Source organism: Ictalurus punctatus, chromosome 16, assembly GCF_001660625.3.
Source record: "Ictalurus punctatus breed USDA103 chromosome 16, Coco_2.0, whole genome shotgun sequence".
Classification (NCBI taxonomy): Eukaryota; Metazoa; Chordata; class Actinopteri; order Siluriformes; family Ictaluridae; genus Ictalurus; species Ictalurus punctatus.
In genome coordinates, this window is record NC_030431.2 from 9,127,428 (window position 1) to 9,150,642 (window position 23,215).

A 23,215-nucleotide genomic window follows, 5' to 3' on the forward strand; every position below is an offset into this window, starting at 1 on the left:
TCAAAGTACTTAGATTTTTATTACATAAACAATACAATATTTTTAAATAGCACAGATTTAAATGAGTCCCAGATAAATGAACGTAATCTGGGCAAATTTTCTGTCAGGAAGTTCCATTACTTGCACTGTAGAGCTGGTTGTCCAAATGCATCGATAGTTTCCATTACAAGTGCCAAGTGATCTAAAAATGAGCCTACTGATACACGAAGACTGCGAGCCTCAACAGCATTCCATTTTCTGAAAGTACATTAGGAAAGTTCAGGTCACATGCATAATATCCACATAAGACACCTTATTTATAACAAGTTATAAAATTGCTTAAGTGCATTTACAGATATATGACCAAAAATGTGTTAGGATTGAAACAGTGTGACCTCCAGAATTATTGGCACCCTTCTTAAAAAAAAAAAAAAAAAAAGAGCAAAAACAATTGTAAAAATAAACATTTACACACAATAATTTAAGATTTCTACTCAAACAGGGCACACTATATCTTTTTAAAAAAATAGAACTGGTACTATAATTGTATTTTCACACAAATCTGTCAAAAGTACTGACACCTCTAAGGAATATTTTAATAATTTTATAATTTATAAACTTGATGCACTACCATATTTTACAGTGTGTAACATTAATGCTTTCGGGCTATTTTGTGGCTGGTCATCATGAAATTCCCAGTACCCGGATACTAAAATGTTCAGATTTGGCTGTAGAGAGAGCATTCAAAAAGTTGACAAGCTGTGTTACAAACCAACACAGAAATGGTCAAAGAAGCATGAAATAAATATTTTGCAATAAACATGACTGGGCACCATGACTGGACACCAGGACTGCATGACAAGTAATTTTTTACTAGTCCAAAAAAGTAGTCAGCTAATCGTCATTCCATAGTTTTAGCAAAAAAAAAAAAAAAATCAGGCCATCACTATTGTAGGCTGCTTTATTTGTGCAGCAAATAGCACATGAAATGGCACTACAATTAACAGCCATAAAGAGGCTACAAATTAAATTTCTAGCTTTTTTTTTAGGCTAGACTGTTCATTGCAATACATGTGCAAAATAATATATCTCTGTATAATATTACAGTATTTAAGGAAGTACCCATTCTTAAAACATACTCGTGCAGACTAGCTGGTGCCTCAATTCAAATTGCTGACTCTTAAACTTAATGATACATGGTGGATGTCGTGTCTCCAGCAGAGTCTGTGAGGTTTTTCCTCCATGTTTAACCCTGCCCTCAGTGTCCCAAAGTCTTGTTCTGCCACTTTGAACTGGTATATGGCAATGATCTGACACTAAACTACCTGAGTGGGATTGGATAGTAACATGCTACCTCGCGCTCTGAAACTGCTCTTTCACACAGCACTAGTCAGTGAAATTCATTATTATTGTTTTAAAAGACAACAAATATAAGTACAGGATAAAATCTGGGAGTGGAATTAAACAAACTAGCATGTACCTCTCCACTTTATGCAAAGCAATAAATTGTCAACAATCCATTAAGGCAAAATATATATATATTTTCAATTCCCAGCATAGACCTATGCAGTTGCCGAAATGGGTGAAGGTATGTTGGGTGGTCTGCTCTCTGGTGGAGGTACACATGAGCCAGTTGTCCTGATATGGTAGTATCCTTACGCCTCTTGTCATCAGATGCGAAAAGGCCACCTGCATCTAACTTCATATGTGCTAGAGTGAGGCCAAAGTGTATGAATTGAATAACTATGAGTTGAAAGCCAAGATCAACTGATTAAACAGGTGTGGCTTGATTGGAATGAAAACCTGCACCCACACTGGCCCGGATAAGACTTGTCACCACAGTCCTAAAAGGTTAATGCAATATTTTTGTTAAACCCCTTGCTTCCTTTCAAATCCATTGTGGACAGAGGCAAAATGAATTAATTAAAAATTATTTTTCCTTGCGTGTCCAATAGGTTCTAAGCATCTGATTAAGACCCATTTTGATTTAATGTTGACATGTTTCTGTCTTTCTGGTTTTGATGTTACTTCCTAATTTGCTGTTGTATTTCATGAATAATTTTATTTATTTATTTATTTATTTTTAGGTTTTTGAATAAAACTATATGATGTCCTTTTATGCCTGAGCTTAAAATATCAACAATCACATATGACCTGTTTATATATTAATTTTTGCTCATTTTTATGAAGGATGCCAATAATTCTGGAGGGCTTAATATTACATTGTATTTCATACTTTTATAGTTAGCAGAAGCAGAGTGGTCATGAAAAAAAAGAACATCTACAGGATTAGCCAGGGACATGGGAAGGTATTTTACATTGAGGTGCTGGCATTTTAAGCAGCATACATGTGGCAAAAGCTATGCTGTCACACCCAAATGATAGTCAATCCCTTTTCTTTCGACAGAGCTTGTGTATCGATTGCACCACAGCATAGTTTAATTCTCAAATCAGAAGGTGATGATTAATTTTCCATAGTAGCAAGTATCTTTGCATAACATTGAATGTAATTATAAACAGTTAAAAAGCAATGGTCATTAATAAAAAAACAAAAAAAACAAATTGGAATCATTGACAAAATGCTGTGGAATAAGAGGAATGCTATCTCGGTCAGTGTACGTGGTGTTCATTCGTTTTTGGTTTCAAAATTGAAAAACAAAAATACGAATGATGACACGATCATTTTTTTTTTTTTTTTGCTTTTTTTTCAACAAAAAAAGTAACAAACATTCAACAAGTTAAAGATCCTTTTTAAAATGTATGTGTCAAGTCTCTGTTTGCCACAGTACAATAATTAAAATAAAATGAAACCTGAGCAATGAGTAACTTCTACCTGAATGTTGATTCTTTATTAAACACTTACACACACAGTGCACTGACTGAAGTACTCAGAGTTTTTATGGTGCCCCCTGTCCCTGGCTCACGATCAGGCGACAAGGACTGGAGTGCAATGGACACTTCCCTCTGTGAAGGAAAAGGAACTTCTATAGTTCTGACATACTGTAAAGGAAAATATTTCTAAAAATGATCATAGACAGGCATGTTTACATGCTGCAAACATGGTGGGAGTTTATAATGTGAGAATATATCCCAGTCCTGGGATAGTTATGGTTACTTTACTAATAAATGACCCAAGCTAACAACAAAAATTCTCATTTAAATATATTAGGGATTAAGATTCCAACTAAATATGAATAAATACAACTACTATAAGACAAAATTCAATATTTGAAAACTTTCCCAGAAAACTATACTCAGCAAAAAAATATCCTCACACCCAGCTGCTTTTATTTCCAGCACATTTCTTAACGTGTAAATATTTGTATTAATATAAAAACATTCAACAACTGAGGCATAAACTAAACAAGTTTCACAGACATTTGACGAACAGAGATGGAATGATGAGTCCATGAATGGGGGGTTCAATATCAAAAGTAAGTGTCAGTATCTTGCATAGCAAACAGCTGCTTTAAGTACTACAGTGGATCTCATCCTCATAGACTGCACCAGATTTGTCAGTTCTTGCTGTGAGATGTTACCCCACTCTCTGACCAAGGCATGGTAATTTTCCATTGCAAGGGCAATCAGCCATCCTTTCTGTCTCCCTGTAGCACTGTCTTAGGCGTATTACATTACAGACATTGCAGTTCTTACAATTCAGTATTGCGCTGGCCACATCTGCAGTACTCATGCCTCCCTGCAGCAGGCCTTGTGGCATGTTCATGCAGGTGAGCAGGCACCTAGGCATCTTTCTTCTGGTGTTTTTGAGAGTCAGCAGAAAGGTCTCTTTAGTGTCCTAAGTTATTGTAACTGTGACCTTAATTGCCTACCACCTGTAAACTGTTACTGAATTAAGGACTGTTCCACAGGTGCATGTGCAATAATTGATGTAACTCAATGGTAGCAGCAGAATGAAATCAGAAATGTACAGAAACATTGTCTGCCAATGTACAAATAAATGCATCCAATTTAATTGAAAAGAACTTCATCATGCATCAAGACAATGGCCAGCACAACAAAGGACTTTGTCAAGTGAAAAATGTAGAAGATTTTAGACTGACTGCTGAATACGAGACTGAAGGGAGAAACCCCCAAAAACAAACTGTGGTAAAAAACTGGAAAAGCATCACAAGAAGAATGCAACACTTTGGTGATGTCAGTGACTCACCAGTTTGATGCAATTATTGTACGTGGGTGACCAAATATCAAATGGTATTTATTTTTCATTTATTTTAAGATTCCAGTTCCAATAATTTTGCTCACCAAAAATTTGGTGGTCTGCCACCACAGGTGCTATGTTCCAATTTGTTCAATGCACGGAGATCAGGAAATATGACCTTAGCTCCACTCCTTATGTATAACTAGGCCCCGGACCTTGCATTTGAACTCTGAATCTTGTCCTGTATAGGTCTTTCAAGTTTTGTGCAAATACTCTGCTCTCATGAATATCTATAACAATATATAACAATTTTGTTTATAAAAATAATATCTTTGTTAAATATATTATTAAATAATTAAATATATATATATATATATATATGTTTAAGTCTAAGCTTAAAACGTATTTGTTTACTCAAGCCTACCCTGACTAGATTCTGATCTACTTTCTCCCTCTCTCCTTTCGCCGAGCCCCACACGAATTTATGGAGATACTAGAGATCCAGATCCTTTCTGGCTCTGGATGGAGCTCAAATCTTCTTTAATTCCAGACTGCTGGGACTACGGCTGCTCTTAACGCCATACAGACTTCATATAAATCCATAATGAACTTTTTCACAATATCTGTTGTTACCCAGATGAGGATGGGTTCCCTTTTGAGTCGGGTTCCTCTCAAGGTTTCTTCCTCTTAAAACATCTTAGGGAGTTTTTCCTTGCCACCGTCGCCACTCAGTGGCTTGCTCAGTTGGGATAAATTCACACCTTTAATATCTGTATACCGTGTTGATATTTCTGTAAAGCTGCTTTGAGACAATGTCTATTGTAAAAAGCGCTATACAAATAAAATTGAATTGAATATATATATTAAAAAATTATTGCCACCCCTATGAATTTATATAAGAAAAATATATTTGAAGTATATTCCCATTGATATTTAAAAAATTTTATTAGAACACCTGGGTGACTAGGAGCAGGAAATTGTTCAACCATGACTTCCTATTTCACAGGGGTATAACACAGGCCAAATTCACTCAGTCAATTATAACAATAAAAACAAGGAATATCGCTGTGATGTGCAACAAAAGGTTGTTGAGCTTCACAAAATTGGAAGTGGCTATAAGAAAATCGCACAAGCATTGAACATGCCTGTTTCCACCATCAGGGCAAAAATTAAGAAGTTACAGTCAACTGGAAATGTTATGAATCAACCTGGAATTGAACGCGTGTCTATATTGTCCCAACACACTGTGAAGAGGATGGTTCGAGTGGCCAAAAAATCTCCAAGGACCACAGCTGGAGAACTGCAAAAGCTAGTTGCATCTCAGGGTCAGAAATTCTCCAAAACTACAATCCGAAGTCTCCTACATTACCACAAGTTGTTTGAAAGGGTTTCAAGAAAAGAGCCTCTACTCTCACCCAAAAACAAACTAAAGCATCTTCAGTTTGCCAGACACTACTGGAACTTCAAATGAGATCGGGTTCTATGGTCAGATGAACCCAAAATAGAACTTTTTGTCAATAAACACCAGAGGTGGTTTTGGTACACATAGAGAGGTAGCCATATGGAAAAGTATCTCATTCCCATGGTTAAATATGGTGGTAGTATTGACTAAAAGGGTGGCAATAATTGCTGCACACCTATGTTTTTTGGTGTGGTTTTTTTTTGATAAACCTGTGTTTATCAATGATCAATAAGTAGCCATTTGTACTACTACAACTCAGTTAGTAAGGGTGCTGAGTAGGAATAGACTTTGAATTGTATGTCTTGATGTTGAAGGATGCTGAATGAGGGTTTGCAAGCTTGTGTAACTGTCTCTGCAACCAGTAAATAAAGTCCCCTCTGAAACTATTGGATTTATTAAATTTATTTTCTTTTTGCTGTAGACTGAAGACATTTTGGTTTGAGATCAAAAGATGAATATGAGAAGAGAGATTAGAATTTCAGCTTTTATTTCCTGGTGTATATATGTAGATGTGTTAAACAACATAGAACATAGTACATTTTGTATCAGACCAAGTGTTTGTAGGTGAGCACAAATATTGGAACATGAGACTGACACGTGTTTCTTGTTACTGAGGTGTGTCCTGTTAGATTGTGATTGTTTGATCAATAAATAGCTCTGAATATCTACTACTGGGTTTAGCCTTCAGTGCCACCCGTGAAGACCGCATTTTTTGTTTTAAAAAAAAAAAAAAAAAAAAAAAAAAAAAAGATAAGCAAACATGAAAATCAGGTAGCTGTCTATGGGAGAAAAGCAAGCCATTTTGAAGCTGAGAAAGAAGGAAAATCAGTCACTGGCACTGCACAAAAATTGGGCGTAGCCAATACAGCAATTTGGAGTGTCCTGAAAAACAAAGAAGCCACTGGTGTACTGAGCAACAGACACAACGGGTCAGCCAAGGAAAACAACGGCTGATGACAAACATTGAACCCAAACACAACATTCAGTGTATGTTCAAAAACAACTTCCACAGGGCAGGGGTGAAGGTATAACAATCCACTGTTTGAAGAAGGACATCCCACAAGATACAACCCACTCATGAGTAATAAGAATCAGAAAGCCGGATTGGAATTTGCAATGAAATACAGAGATGAGAGACAAAAGTTCTGGACCCCAGATTAACCTCTACAAAAGTCTTGGAAAGGCCAAAGTGTGGAGAAAGAAAGGATCTGCTCATGATCCAAAACATACAACTCATCTGTAAAACATGGTGGAGGTATTGTCATGGCTTGGGCTGCTTCTGGAACAGGCTCACTAATCTTTATTGATGATGTAACTCATGATGGTAGCAGCAGAAATAATTCAGACATTTTTGTCAGGAACATTCTGTCTGCCAAGTTGCAGAGAAATGCATCCAAATTAATCGGAAAGAACTTTAGTAAGACAATGATCCAAAACACACTGCCAGCTCAATAAAGGACTTCATCAGAAGGAAAAAGTGGAAGGTTTTAGACTGGCCAAGTCAATCACCAGACCTTAACTTAACTGAGCATACATTTCACCTCCTGAAGGGCCTGTAGGCAGAAACCCCCGAAAACTACTAAAAGAGACTGCAGAAAAAGCATCAATAAAGAAGAAACCAACAATTTGGTGCTTCCAGTGAGGTTTTATGTAGTTATTACAAGCAGGGGTTATGCAACCAAATATTAAGTGTTATTTGCTTTAATTTACTTTAAGACTTCTGTTCCTATATTTGTGCTCACCTAAAATTGGGTGGTCTGACATAAACAAGATAAAACAGAACCTTTTAATACATCTAGATGCAAATACCATCAAATAAAGACTGAAATCCTAAACTTTTGTCTCATATCAATCTTTTGATCTCAAACCCAAATGTCTTTGGTGTATAGCACAAGCAAATGAATTGGCCTTGCTGTTCCAATAGTTTCGAAGGGGACTGTAAACTGTTTATCTTAACACTTTATCCACTAATTCAGGAATAATGATTATCTATTTTATATCAAATCTATCTATATAATAACCTAATCTATAATTTGTTTTTTGATACATAGATGAATATAGATAGACCTTTTTTGCTTTTTTACTTTTGTAATTACTTTTCATAACTTTTATGATTTTTTAAAATAACTTCTATAATACTTATACTTTTATAAATCTATATAACAGACAGGTATGGAACATAACTGATCAAACATGTTTCTGAACACTATAACTACTTTGATCAAGAGAACTAGGTTGTAATAACGTACTATTTTACATGTAAAACACGTTGCATTCCATTCATCTTGCATTATAAAAACATTTGCATACGAATTATGTAAATTTGGACAAAGGGCACGTCTCATTAGTCATGACACTTAAATCTCCGTCTCTAACTCACTCACTGAGCAGAGAAGAAGCAGAGAGAGGTGTGAGTGTAGCGGGAAAGCCAGACCTCGTGCTTGTGGGACAGTACTGGCGACATTTGGAAAGTTGCTAAGGTTTCTCCAAAAAGTCGCTAGATTTGTCGCTAGACGCTTTTTTTGCATCAAAAAAAAAAGTTACTAAAGAGGTCTGAAAAGTCACCAAGTTGGCAACATTGGTCTGCAGTGACAGCTAGATAAAAGGCAGGCTGCCTCTCTCCAGCAGCCTGCCTTTTATCAAGGAGGCATCAAACCAGGAGTAGGGGATAAGAAAGGGGGGAATATCGCAATAAATACCACGATGCAGGGATCAGATAAAATGGGCAAAACATCCAATAAAATAACTGTGGCAGTTATGGACATATTGCTAGAAATTTACCAAATCAACAGAAGGATGAAGAAAGAAGAAGAAAATCAGCATTGCTTTTCACCACCTCAGTACCCTTGGCCACCCCATCGTGTAACTGTGAGTAATCTGAGAAATTCTAGACACTAGAATAGTACATGCAGAGGGACAGGTACGTGAACAATTTCTTAAACTTTCTATAACCTCAGAGCAGAATCCCATTATCCTTCATGTAAAGGGAGAGAAATTTCCATTCCTGGTGGATACAGTGGCTACAAATTCTGTTTTGCAGGCTCACTTATTTTCAAATAAACAAATGTCTATTGATAGAATTTTTTAATAGTGGCTACTTCCAGTTTACAGGTGACTTAATTCTATAGTGAAGCAGTCCCAATTAAATGGCTGACATGAGTTACTGCTTTAGAATCATTAGATTTCATGCCTGTTTCAGTGTTTAAACAATACCGTTTTATTTGTTTTTCCATCAATGATTTTGCAATATTGTCAGATCTGCCTAAAATCATCTCAACAAAGCTTCAACTAAGGTACATTGAACATGCCAAACATTCAGCTTATTTAATGTGTTTCGCCATTGTCAATAGTAGCTTTACTTGTGATAAGTGTGTATTATTTAACTAATGCTGCATAGAAGATTGCAGAGAGTGAGAGCAGCATAGTTTTATTCAGGGAAAGTTTTGATGCCTAAAGCAATCTCCCAACTCTGGCATTCACAGCAGTGCGAATGAATGAAAACTTGGCAGCACAAAAGCCCAAGTTAAGCCTAAGTTAACTGCTGAGATGCCAGAGAGCACTATGATTATAGAAGACTCTGTCTTACAGCACATGAAATTAGCTAGGCCTTGATGGGCACTAGCAGCACTAGTTTAGAATTATCTACATATCTGCATAAATATGACCTCAGATTTTCTAGTCCTAAAAGTAGACAGAGAGCCCAACAAATGAGATAAAATTATTATACTTGGCCATTTATTTATTGAGGAAAATCATCCAATATTACATACCTGTGAGTGGCAAACATATGTGAACCTCTAGGATTAGCAGATAATTTGAAGGTGAAATTAAGAGTAAGATGTTGTCAATCAACGGGATGACAATCAGTTGTGAGTGAGCACACTGATAGATCCTTGTTCTTTATATAAAACAAAGTCTCATCTTCACAACACATTTGTGGAAGCGTATCATGGCACAAACAGGACCTCAGAAAAAGAGTTGTTGATGCTCATCAGGCAGGAAAAGGTTACAAAATCACCTCTAAGGAGTTTGGACTCCACCAATCCACAGCCAGACAGACTGTGTACAAATAGAGGAAATTCAAGACCATTGTTACCCCAGGAGTGGGGACCAACAAAGATCACTCCAGGTGCAAGACATGTAATAGTCCACGAGGTCACAAAGAAACCCAGGGTAACTTCTAAGCAACTAAAGACCCCTCTCACATTGGCTAATCAGGAGAACACTGAACAACTATGGCGTGCATGGCAGGGTTGCAAAGAGAAAGCCACTACTCTACAAAAATAACATTGCTGCCCTTCTGCAGTCAAGAGAAAGTGGGTCATGGAACAAGGAAGGAACCTAAACACACAAGTTTTTCTATCAAAGATTGGTTAAAGAAGAATAAAGTTAATGTTCTGGAATGGCCAAGTCAAAGCAGCTCATGTGAGGAAACTCACCAACTACCCAGAGTTTAAACTGTTCTGTACTGAGGATCTAGCTACAATTCCTTCAGCCGATGTGCAGGACTGTTCAACAGTAAACGGAAATGTTTACTTGCAGTTACTGCTGCACAAGGGCGTCACACCAGATACTGAAAGAAAAGGTTCACATACTTTTACCACTCACAGATATGTAATATTGGATAATTTTCCTCAATAAGTAAATGACCATAATATTTTTCGCCCCCCTTTTTTTTTTTTTATTTGGGTTCTTTTAAACTAATGTTTTTTTAATGTCATATTTATGCAGATATATAGAAAATATAAAGGGTTCACAAACTTTCAAGCACCACTTTACATTCACATCAGCTACCTAACATAGTTTTATAAATAATCTTCCACAGTTACCTTGACTGAATCACTGTTTGACCCACAGAACTTGATCAGGGGACCAAATACTTAGGCTGTGTCCGAAATCGCGTACTAGTAGACGTATAGTAGACAAAAAGCAGTATGCCAGAAGTGTAGCGTGTCCGAATTCACAGTAGGTGAGAAATACCCGGATGGTATACTGCTTCCGGAGAGATTTTGCACTATGCGAGTCAAAATTTCCATAATGTAACGGGACTGGTGTGGACAAGCTCAGAAAAAAAAGATTGCGGATGACAGCACGTCTCTGTTTAAGTATTAAACCTTGGATAAAGAGGACTTTTTTTTTTTTAGCAATACCCAAATAAATTGTTAACTTGTTAAAGGTTTAAACAAGAAAACAATTGTCACAGCGTTGGAAAACTTTTTTGTGATCTCCATCATGCCTTAGCTGGCCAAGTTAACGGCAACGAATTTACCTCAGCCTGTTAACACTGCCCACATTAAATTGCTAATTCAGTTGACTTTGCTGATGTGCATTTTAATCTGGTGGTCCGTTTAAGATTTCAGCATTTATGGTGACGTTGAAGGTCACATGACAATGCCAAAATGGCAGATGTAGTATGTCCAGGATTGTAGTCATACTACACACACATACTGATTAATAGGTATTGTTTCAACGTCCGTGCAGTAGGAAATGCATCAAATGCAGTACATACGGTCACAATATGTGATTTCGGACGCAGCCCTAGAGTCAACATTCTACTACACTCTAAATATTGTAGCACTTAAAAGAAAAACAATTACAGAGAAAAAACTATCACCATGGTATAACGATCAGACACCTTAAAACAGACCACTCAAGAACTAAAACACGTGAATCTAACTTGGTAGTATTGCAAACTGCATGGAAGGAGAGACTCCTGAAATATAAAAAGGCTCTTAGCACTGCTAGATCAACATACATCTCCAACTTAATAGAAAACAGCAAGAATAATCCTAGGTTATAATTTAATACTGTAGCCAAATTAACTACAAGTAATAGAAGCATACACAAGCATAGAAGCATACACAAAATCATTAATTTTATGAATCTGTTCAATGACAAAATTTAAAATATTAGGCAAAAATTCTGATTATTAAATTAAAGTCAGACAATTTTGTAATTGACCGTGTAGATGACAATATAGCCACATCAGATGAGCTTTACTCCACTTCAAGAAACTGAACTAATTTCACTAATCTCATCAAAATAATCAACTTGTACACTAGAGCCCTTACCTACATATTGCTTCAAACAGGTATTACAATAAGCAACTGGACCTCTTCTAAAAATAATCAGTTTTTCCGTTTAGCACTGGCTATGTACCCAAATGCTTTAAATTAGCAATTATGAAACCCTGACTAAAATACCTAACCTCGTCCCCTGTCAGCTGTCCAATTAGGTCCTCAAAAAGGTTGTAAAACAGTTGCTGACACTTGCATAGAAATAGCATTAATGAAATCTCTCAGTCAGGATTTATGCCTCATCACAGTACTGACACAGTGCTAGTTAAAGTGGTAAGTGACCTAGAACTAGCCTCTGATTTCCGTGCTGGTATTGTTTGACCCAAGTGCAGCTTTTGACACCATAGATCCTAATATTTTCCTAGATAAACTAGAAAATAATGTTGGAGTTAAGGGAATGGCCCTCTCCTGGATCAGGTCTTATTTGACTGATTCAAATAATATCAGTTTTTAGATGCAAGTGGTGAGTTCTCTATCCATACTGAAGTAAAGTTTAATGTTCCACAAGGCTCTGTTCTAGGCCCATTGCTGTTTTTGACATATACATTAATCTATATTACTCTTTCTCTAGAAGATACAACTACATCCACGGTGCACTAGTAAAATTCTACATGGATTATAAAATACTATTATTAACTTACAAAGCATTAAATGGTCTCATGCTGCGGTACATGAGTGAGTGATTGATCCACCATACCTGCTTCGAGCAAAAGGTGCAGGCACCTCGAATAATGAAGACTACATCAGTGGGCAGAGTTTTCCCTTACGAAGCATCACAGTTATGGAACAGCCTATCCTATTTGTTTTTAGGACTCAGATATGGTCTCAGTCTTTAAGTCTAGGCATTGTAGCTGATGCCATGGAGAAGTGCTCTGAGCATTCCTGCTCCTTGCCCATATTAACAAATGTCACTTTATTCTTGTGTTGATTCTGATCTCAAATTGGCTCTGACTTTTCATAATGACATGTCAGCTTTACAGGTTGGAGCTGATGCTTGAGAAGTAGACCGGTGGTGGTCTTCTTGTTCACCTAATGGGTTACCCAGGATGGCTGTCCTTCCCTTCTGAGATGTAGCCTACATTTCAGCCCATCCAGCACCAGACCAGCCTTTCAACTATATGATGGTCTTAATTTAACTGATTCCATGTAGATGGTTCCAGTACTGTTTAGTGTTGGTGGACATGTTTTCAAAATATCTAGGGTGTTTCCTCAGAAAAGCAAATGCTGCTATGGTGGTTAAATGTTTAAAACTAATAATTAATTCCTAGATGGGGAGTACCCAGAAAACTCTCCAGTGATAAATGGTAATCATTTTGTAAATCACATCATTGGGCATTTAACTGAAGCCACAAAAATCTATTTTAAAACCCAGTGTTTTTAATTACCCACAAAGTGAGGGTGCAGTAGAGTGAATGAATTAAACAATCAAAATTTTAATTGCCTCCAGTTACCGTTGAAACAAGTCTTGATTGGTTACAGGCTCATCCTTCGGTCTTCATGTACATAAGAGGGCGATCAAAACACCAACTTGCCATTCCTTAAGGCAGACTTAAGGCATGGAATGCTTCAAGGTGAGTGGAACCCTTGCAGGTGATTCTCACTCCTACGGCTGTTAAAATAGCTGGAACAGCTCCATGGGTACACACTTCTCACTGCAAGAAAGTACAGCCACCCTGACCTACAGAAAGATTGAGTGTGTCTATGCACTGAGGGGGACCTACACAGGGCCCAGAAGAAGAGGATTCTAAGTAGTGGTAACTCTTATTTACAAATCACTGACAGCCTAGGAGCAAGAAGACGACTATAATTCTTATAATCAGTTCCTCATCACCATCATTAAAAAAAAAAAAAAAAAAAAGACAATAAAATTGTCTGTCACATTGAAATTGTCCCCCAATAGGGTGTAACATGGTGCATCTGATTTATACACAAAGTTAGAAACCCTTTCATCATATTATTTAAAATAAATTAATACTAACAATTTACACCGATCATCCTGTTCAGAAGTTTACACCCTTTTGGCTCTTAATGTATTGTGTTACCTTCTCGAGCATCAGTGAATGTTTGCACCTTAAATAACAGTCCCTCAACTTGTCCTCAGTGTCAAAAGATGGATCTCAAAATCATATAGCCACTGTTGGAAGGGGTCAAATATGCAGAATATGCTGGAAAAGCAAAGAATGTGCAGGACCTGGATTATTTTTCTGAACAGTGGGCAGTTCAACTCAACAGCATCCATTAAACAGTGGGCAGTTTAACTGCTCAGGACAAGCAAGGGACTCTTGAACAACTATCACAAAACTAGAGCTGCAATAACTAATCGATAAAATCGATAATAATCGATTATGAAAATCGTTGTCAACGGATCTCATTATCGATTAGTTGGTCTGCATGCAGTGCGGGGCATGTTTACTCATTGCGTTACTTCTCTTCTGAAAACACGCCCCGGAGAGTAAATACTAAAGTTGTGTACACTGATCACTTACTCTATGCACTATGTACTCTACTGGCCAGTGTGTGAATTTTAGAAAGGTAATCATTAGTTGCAGCCCTACACAAAACAAACAAACAAAAAAAACAGTCATGGATCATGCAGATAACAACACACAGTATTAAGAATCAAGGGTATGTAAACTTTTGAACGGGGTAATTTTTATAAATTCAGCTATTATCTTGTCTTGTGGACTATATGTAAACATCTATAAAGAAAACAAAAAAAAACTATATGTAACAATTATTTAGGACAGTACTACATAAAAAAATAACGGGATTTTTGAGCCCTTTTATTTTGTTAAAAGTATTAAGATTTAGCAGATTCTGTAAGGGGTTTACAAACTTTTGTGCACAACTATATGTGTGTGTGTGAAAAAAAAAAAAAAAAAAAAAAAAAAAAAAAAAAATATATATATATATATATATATATATATATATATATATATATATATATATATATATATATATATATATATATATATACACACACACATACACACACACACACACACACACACACACAGTATACCCCTAGAGTACACCCCTCACATTTTTGTAAATATTTGATTATATCTTTTAATGTGACAACACTGAAGAAATGACACTTTGCTAAATGTAAAGTAGGGAGTACAAAGACAAGCGTGTCTTGCCTACAGTCAAGCATGGTGGTGTGAGTGTCATGGTCTGGGGCTGCATGAATGCTGCCGGCACTGGGGAGCTACAGTTCACTGAGGGAACCATGAATGCCAACATGTACTGTGACATACTGAAGCAGGGCATGATCCCCTCCCTTTGGAGACTGGGCCACAGGGCCAGTATTCCAGCATGATAACGACCCCAAACACACCTCCAAGACAACCACTGCCTTGCTAAAGAAGCTGAGGGTGAAGGTGATGGACTGGCCAAGCATGTCTCCAGACCTAAACCCTATTGAGCATCTGTGGGGCATCCTCAAACGGAAGGTGGAGGAGCACAAGGTCTCTAACATCCACCGGCTCCGTGATGTCATCATGGAGGAGTGGAAGAGGACTCCAGTGGCAACCTGTGCAGCTCTGGTGAACTCCATCCCCAAGAGGGTTAAGGCAGTGCTGGAAAATAATGGTGGCCACATAAAATATTGACACTTTGGGCCCAATTTGTACATTTTCACTTAGGGGTGTACTCACTTTTGTTGCCAGTAGTTTAGACATTAATGGCTGTGTGTTGAGTTATTTTGAGGGGACAGCAAATTTTTACTGTTATACAAGCTGTACACTCCCTACTTTACATTGCAGCAAAGTGTCATTTCTTCAGTGTTCTCATATTAAAAGATATTTTTAATGTATCATTTTTAATATATCAAATATTTACAAAAATATTATCAAATAAATACAAAAATAATATTTACAAAAATGTGAGGGGTGTACTTGTGAGATACTGTATATATTAATAATTAATATATTATTAAATTAATAATTAAAACTCACTTTCACTGCACATTATAGTTTCTGTTACTCGCTGCCTTTAGACTTATTATTTTACTTTTCCACTCCATCAGCGCGTCTACACTGCGCCTGATCAGCAACCTGGCCTTGTTACTAACACATCACTTCCGTTATAATAAACGACAGAATTGACACTGCAAGTGTGCAAATACAGCATATAATGACAATAAACTTAAATTAAACTAAACCATTTAAGCAGCTTGCACCAGTTTCCCCAACCCCTTACACACAGTGGAGCATTTTGGATATAAACATAAGTTTGTCCTCATGCATCAGTTTGATTTCCATGGTGTTTAACATGCCCCCCTGCCTTAGATGACTTGGAGGTTACACACTTTCTTCCTCAGTCACTTGACGATTTCGCCTTCGTCTGTTGGTGACTGAGGTCATGTTGGGAATAAACGGTAATGCTGACAGAAAGTAAACTGAAAAAATTGTCCGTGACTCTGGGTGTCTGCCAGTGCTAGCGTGCGTATGACGTCATGCGCCGTCACCTAGGAATCGGCTTATAATTCCGGTTATTAAAAAACCACTAGTGTTATATTTGAGATGATATTACCTTTCTAAAATCCACACACTAGACGGTAGTGCAGAGTGCATAGTGTAAGTGTATAGTACTTAATTTGGGACATGACTTTAGTATTTACTCTCCGAAGTGTGTTTTCGGAACAGAAGTAACATAATGAGTAAATCTCCCCCGTGCCGCGCGCAAACTAATCGATAATGATATTCGTTGACAACGATTTTCACAATCGATAATTATCGATTAGTTGTTGCAGCTCTAAACTAAACCAGTTCCAGATTGTAGCGGTAGCTCCTCGTTTAGTGATAAACTCCTCCTCAGCTTCTTGTCCACCTTCCACCATACTTGTTTTCGCTCTGCACGTGAGCTGCGAACGGGTCGCACACAGAAATATGTCATCAAATAGGCTTTATTATTATCATCACAGATAGACTAATTCTTATTGTGTGGAGAATTTCTACCGGCATATCGCAAACAATAAGATATCGCCCATCCCCAATGAATACATCTGTTTGTATGCAGTTTGATAAATGAGATACATTGTGTGGAAAATTAGACTGTCAGTTCGTTTACATGGACAACAATATTCCGATATTAACCCGATATTAATACAATGCTCTGATTAAGAAACTACGAAGTAAATAGCGATTTCTGATTACCTTAACCCAGCTAAAGTCATACTGGAAGTAAACACAAATTGAATTAAGACGTGGAGTATTCCTATTTTAGTCACATTATCGAAGTGCATTATAGACATGTACACACCTTAATTAACGTTGTGTGGGAGTTTTCATCGCATTTTGCAAAAGGACACATACACACATGGCAGTGGTCAACCTTTTGACGGCAAACGAGAAAGCATGGCTTCAAGCAAGAAGGCACATTTTTGGTCCGAACGGGAAACAATGGTAATGTTAAGAATTCTGAATGAAATTGATCATTATTAAATGCCTGGATGGCTGTAAATGTTGCTGAATGAAAGTACAGAGCAGGCCTGTTACTGGAGAATTTGTATCCACCGTCCTCTATATTTGTACATATAGCATGACAAATAATTAACTGCACTTGAAACTTTCGTAAAATTTAAAATGAAACACCCAAAACTGCATATGGTACAAGTTCTAAATATTGATATGTATAAGACGAACTGTATGTTGATACGTGAAATTCTGGAGGGAACGTTGGACGGCGTGGCATGGGGTCATAATGACGTGTGCCATTAATCAATCTGTTCTATAACATGTAAAACAGGAACATGAAAGGAATATTCTAAAAGCAACTCATGTAAACACCTTAATCACAATACTGTCTTTTTCAGAATAAGGTCAATAAGTAGATCATTGCTGTCCATGTAAATGTAGTCACTGTAGCAGCATTGTGGCCATCACCTAAAATGAACAGTAAACATCATTTTTAAAACATGGTAATATTATAAAGAATAAGGTTATGCCAATTTATTTTGATTTATAAGTCCAGTTTACAGTTAAACACATTTAATTAAAAAAAATAATAATAATAACATGCTTGCAGTCTGCAGTTGGTTAATTAATTATTCTAAGAGCTTTTCAAAACAAGAAAATAAAGTTCTTACTCAGATTTAGCCTCCATTTTCATGTACTGTAAATTTGATAAGTCAGTATTAAAATAGCTAATAGTGGTTACAGTAACCATGAAAACATAACATTTAGATTGTACACTTGTGTACATCAGTAATGTACAAATGTGGAATGTAATACCTCGCCAGTTTTAAGTGCTTACTGAACCGCCCTTATACATTTAGTTTATGTATGTCGAGTCATGTTTGAAACACAGGTTTCAAAACTTCGATTCAGTTATGGAGCCACTGATTCATTTTGCTGGAAGGGTTCAAACGAACCGGACCATAACTAGTTGTTAGTTAACCGAATACGAACCTACAATGCCATACACATCACAAAACATTAGAATATATTGAAAGGATACAATTCAAAATGGTTGTCAGAAATACTATCTTTCACGCACGACGCCATGTTTAAGTATATAATCCTCGTTATGTTTCAGGAATTTCTGTTGTTGTTTCTTCGTGTTCGTCTTCTTGAGTTTTATGGCGGTTGGCAAACAGCTGTTACTGCCACTTACTGGTGGGGAGTGTGAACCGGGATGTCTTTTTAAAATTTAAGTATAAATTATTCTATATATGTATATGATGCACAGTTCAGGTAACTTATGTTATTTATTCTGAGAAATAAACTCCTTTACTTTCTACATTTGTTTCTTGGTCGGACTGTGTAACATTGCACTTTTGTAATGCGCCACTGTTTCTGCACACTCTCATTGACCTGTACTGTGTAAGCACCCTATTGTTATTCTATCCTTTTCTTCTCCTTCTTCTTCTTCTTCTTCTTCTGGCCAGGGTGTCTCTGGGATTCATAGTACTTCCAGTGACGTGGTTCCTGTTTTCGAATCGTTTGCCGGGAGCTTCTTGGTTGTGACGGCGTTTCAATTATACTGTATCTTTCTTTTTATTTATTTTCTTTTTCTTTTTATTTCATTAATAATTTTTAAGTGTTGTTCTCACTTGTTGTACTTTCACTTTACCTTCTGTAGTATTTAAAATTTTTCGAAGAATACTTTTGTTTTTTGACTAAAGAGAGCAAGCGGAGTCCTTCCATGTCGGATCCGTCTAAACAATAATATTAACTAATCTTCGACTAAGGTACGTTAAACACGCGATATGGCAAACATTCAGCTTGTTCAGTGTGTTGACTGCATGATGTTTAGTCATTCTTCTTCCGTCGTTAGTAATAGCTTTATTGGTGCTAAGTGTACAAGTGCATCTAAAAAAAAAATAATATCGCGGAATATATTCATATATTCTAGATTCATTACGCATAAAGTGAAATATTTCAAGCCTTTTTAAAAAAAAAAAAATCTTGATTATTACAGCTTACAGCTCATGGAAATAAAAAATCCAGTATCTCAAAATATTACAATAAAGAATTTATAATATAGAAATGCTGACCTTCTTAAAAGTATGTTAATTTACTTGGTCGGTGCTCCTTTTGCATGGATTATAGCATTAATGTAGCGTGGCATGGAGGCAATCAGGCTGTGCTGAGGTGTTCTGGAAGCCCAGGTTGCTTTGATAGCGGCCTTCAGCTCGTCCGTATTGTTGGGTCTGGTGTCTCTCATAGATTCTTTATGGGGTTCAAGTCAGGCGAGTTGGCTGGCCAATCAAGCACAGTAATACCATGGTCAGCAAACCAGTTACTAGTACTTTTGGCACTGTGGCCAGGTGCCAAGTCCTGCTGGAAAAGGTAATCAGCATCTCCATAAAACTTGTCAGCAGATGGAAGCATGAAGTGCTATAAAATCTCCTGGTAGATGCTGCATTGACTCGACTTGAGAAAGCACAATGGACCAACATCAGCCGACGACATGGCACCCCAAATCATCACTAACTGTGGAAACTTCACACTGAACTTCAAGCAACTTTGATTCTGTTCCTCTCCACTCTTCCTCCAGATTCTGGGACCTTGATTTCCAAATGAAATGCAAAATTTACTTTCATTTTCCCCATGATTGTGGTTATGTGTACTGAACCAGACTGAGAGATTAAAGGCTCAGGAAACCTTTGCAGATGTTTTAAGTTAATTAGCTGATTACAGCTTTTCTCAGGTCGACATTTCTGTATTATAAATTCTTTATTCAAATATTTTGAAATACTGGATTTTAGATTTCCATGAGCTGTAAGCCGTAATCATCAAGATTAAAACAAAAAAAGACATGAAATATTTCACTTTGTGTAATGAATCTAGAATATATGAAAATTCCACTATTTGAATTAAATTATGGAAAAAATTAACTTTTCCACAATATTCTATTTATTTAGATGCACCTGTATACTAGGTAGCTCTCTGATGGAAAAGATTGCAGCATTATGTGGCGATCACACTAGGCTTTAAGCATGCGTATTTTTGTTGGACAACACTGTGAATATGACTGGGAACAGGATATGCACCATGTAGTCTTTCAATTATGAGCTCATAAAGCTACATGAATAATTTCAAAAGAACTAAAAATAATTACTATACAATGTAATGTAATAATACTGTCCACAGGGCACCGAGTTTTCATATGTAATTACGTTTTACAGCAGTAAAATGTCAGACAATATTTGAAGCTAAAAAAAAAATTGTTTCCATCTGTTAAATATACCATCTGTTCCTGTTTTCAACGACACTGCAAACCAGACTCTCTTTGTAAGTTGTTATCATCTTTCAACGCTGTATTGTAAAGTACAGGATATATTGAAACTGCTAAAATTAGCACTTCCATTTTTAAATTTCTGTTCTTTTTTTGTTACTAAAAAGGTCACGCTATTGGTCAGACGTCTTCACGTGATACGATTACACAGGTCAGAGTTCACCAAATTTTAACTTTCATCACGTACTTACAATGTAGTACAAAATTCTATGCAGGAGCTTGCATTTCCGGTCTGCCATTTTTGGATGCGTTTGAATAGAAGTCAATGGAGCACTTAAAGCCTAGTGTGAATGCAGCTTTAGAGGTACGCATCCCGACTCTAGACAGGGTTAGTGAGAGCAGCATAGTTTCTGTAGGTGTGTATAATTAAAATAAGTTTTTAAAATATAATTGATAAGGTATATGTATACAGGTGCATCTTAAAAAAACAAAAGAATATCGTGGAAAAGTTAATTATTTTCCGTAATTTAATTCAGAAAGTGGAACTTTCATATATTCTAGATTCATTACACATAAAGTGAAATATTTCAAAACTTTTTTGTTTTAATCTTGATGATTACAGCTTACAGCTCATGTAAATAAAAAATCCAGTATCTTAAAATATTAGAATTAAGAATTTATAATGCAGAAATGTCGACCTGAGAAGAGCTCTAATCAGCTAATTATTCAAAACACCTTCAAAGGTTTCCTGAGCTTTTGATCCCTCAGTCTGGTTCAGTACACACAACAAATGCAGTTAGTACTACAATGAAGCCTGTATACAAAATGCAAGCACTCAGGTTTTTAAAATGCCACCAATCTCATCCTTTTTGCAACACGCAGTGGCTCCGGGCACGTGATCTAATGTTCAAATGTAATTGGACGGCCTGTTTCATCGCAGGGCAATTGGGGGGGGTCGACACACTGGTTGAAAAGAAATCTCGTTTTGTTGTGCCGCGGTTGATTGTGCCCGGTGTGAATAGCTCCATAGGTATCTATTGTTTCGATTCAAGAGCATAATCACGTCGTACATTCGTGTCGCATTCTTAATCACGCTCAATGTGAAAGGCCGAGGCTTCGCGTGTCCAACAGGTTTGCTCTCCTCAGTGAAGCACTCACTGAGAAACCTGAAAGAGCGCTGGTTACAGGAGACTATCGTAAGGCCTGTGAAATTAGTTAGGCCTTTTAAGGGCACCAGCAGCTTAAGTTTAAGCTTAAGCAACTTAAGTATACGGGGAGTCAGGGTGCTGGACATAGCAGGTAATGTTTGGGTCTTAGGCAAGCACAGGTTTTCAAAGATAGTTATTCATGTAGGAGATAATTATATAAGCCTTTGTCAGTCTGAGGTTACTAAGAGTGACGTTGTAGAGGTGTGTAAATCAGTGAAGGTGATGTCTGATGCAGTATTACACTCTGGCCCCATCCTATGTAGCTTACAGCAGGTTATGGTCACTGAACTGCTAGATGTCCAGGTGGTGCTCCGAAAACTATGTGGGCTTTATAGATAATTGGAGTAGTTTTGAGGGCAAGGTTGGCCTGTTACTGTGGGACAGTATCCATCCCACTCGGGAAGGTGCTGCTCTCATTTCTTACAGCATAGTACAAAGTCTCAGAACAGGCATAGTTACTCGTTGACAATCCAGAGCCAAGTCCAGTAAACAGACAAGCAGGCTCAACCGACAGTCTGTTAGCTGCACCTAGGAGTCATCACCTAGGTTCCAAAATGCTCCCAGAGCTAAACAAAAATGTAGAAATATTCAGAAAGTTTGTTTTAGTAACTTAACAGTTCATTAGAATTAGTTCATACTGAATGCACAGCCAGCACCTTTGATCTGAACCTAGGACTGTTAAACATTAGATCTCTTGTGTCTAAAGTACTTATTGTTAATCAAACCATTACTTATCAGGAGTTTAATATAAAGTGTTTAACAGAAATATGGATTAAACCAAATGAGTACATGGCGCTAAATGAAGCCAGTCCTCCTGGATACGGTTATATACATCAGTCCTGTCTAACTGGAGAGGAGGTGGTGTCGCACTCATTTATAATGATAATCTAGGTGTCACACAAAAACCTAGTCATAAATTCAACTCTTTTGAAGCTCTTTATACTAGTACAACATATGTAGCCACAAAAAATAAGTCTACAGAGTCGATTCCGCTTAGTGTAAGAGGGGTTAAGGAGATCTCCGAAGGTCCAATCTCTAAACCGGTTCGGATAATGCAGGCATACACAAGTTGAAATAAAGCCTTTACTAACATTATTGTCAGAGCTACATTTCCTCATGGATCACTGACATGAACTTTTTTGCGCTCTCCCCTTGCGCATGTCCCCCGACCCCAACATGAACTCGGTACATCACTCGCACAAACGCAACAGCACTACTTCTCATACTCGACACCATTATACTGAAATATAAATGACTCATAACATAAATTTGCCTAATCACACATAAACATTTCAAATGAAATAAAGCATTTCAAAATCTTATACAAACTATATAACAAAGAAATAAATCTCACATTATTTACAGACCCCCAGGGCCGTATTTTGAATTCCTTGGTGCATTTGCAGATTTCATCTCGAACCTGGTTGTTTCTTTTGACAAAGCATTAATTGTTGGTGACTTTATATTCATTTTGATAACCCAGAAGACCCTCTGAGAACAGTGGTTGTGTCCATTCTAGATTCAGTATTAAATATAGAAAATATAGTCACATTTCCACAGTCTGAAGCTATCTCAGATCATTATCTCATCTTGTTTAAATTGCATATTGATCATAATATATGCACATTGCCATGCTATTGCTTCA

The 23,215-nt window shown here is 37.0% G+C and overlaps 1 protein-coding gene across 1 annotated transcript; it reads right to left on the reverse strand.

Annotated features, from left to right (window-relative positions):
* Positions 1 to 18,284, reverse strand: LOC108276948 (EKC/KEOPS complex subunit LAGE3). The gene is made up of 3 exons (XM_047161032.2): positions 18,140 to 18,284; positions 2,843 to 2,971; positions 1 to 237 (listed from the first exon to the last, which is right to left on the reverse strand). Exons 1-3 carry the CDS (start codon positions 18,184 to 18,186, stop codon positions 117 to 119), a joined length of 297 nt encoding a protein of 98 aa, XP_047016988.1. The 5' UTR covers positions 18,187 to 18,284; the 3' UTR covers positions 1 to 116.
* Between the last annotated feature and the right edge of the window lie 4,931 nt (positions 18,285 to 23,215).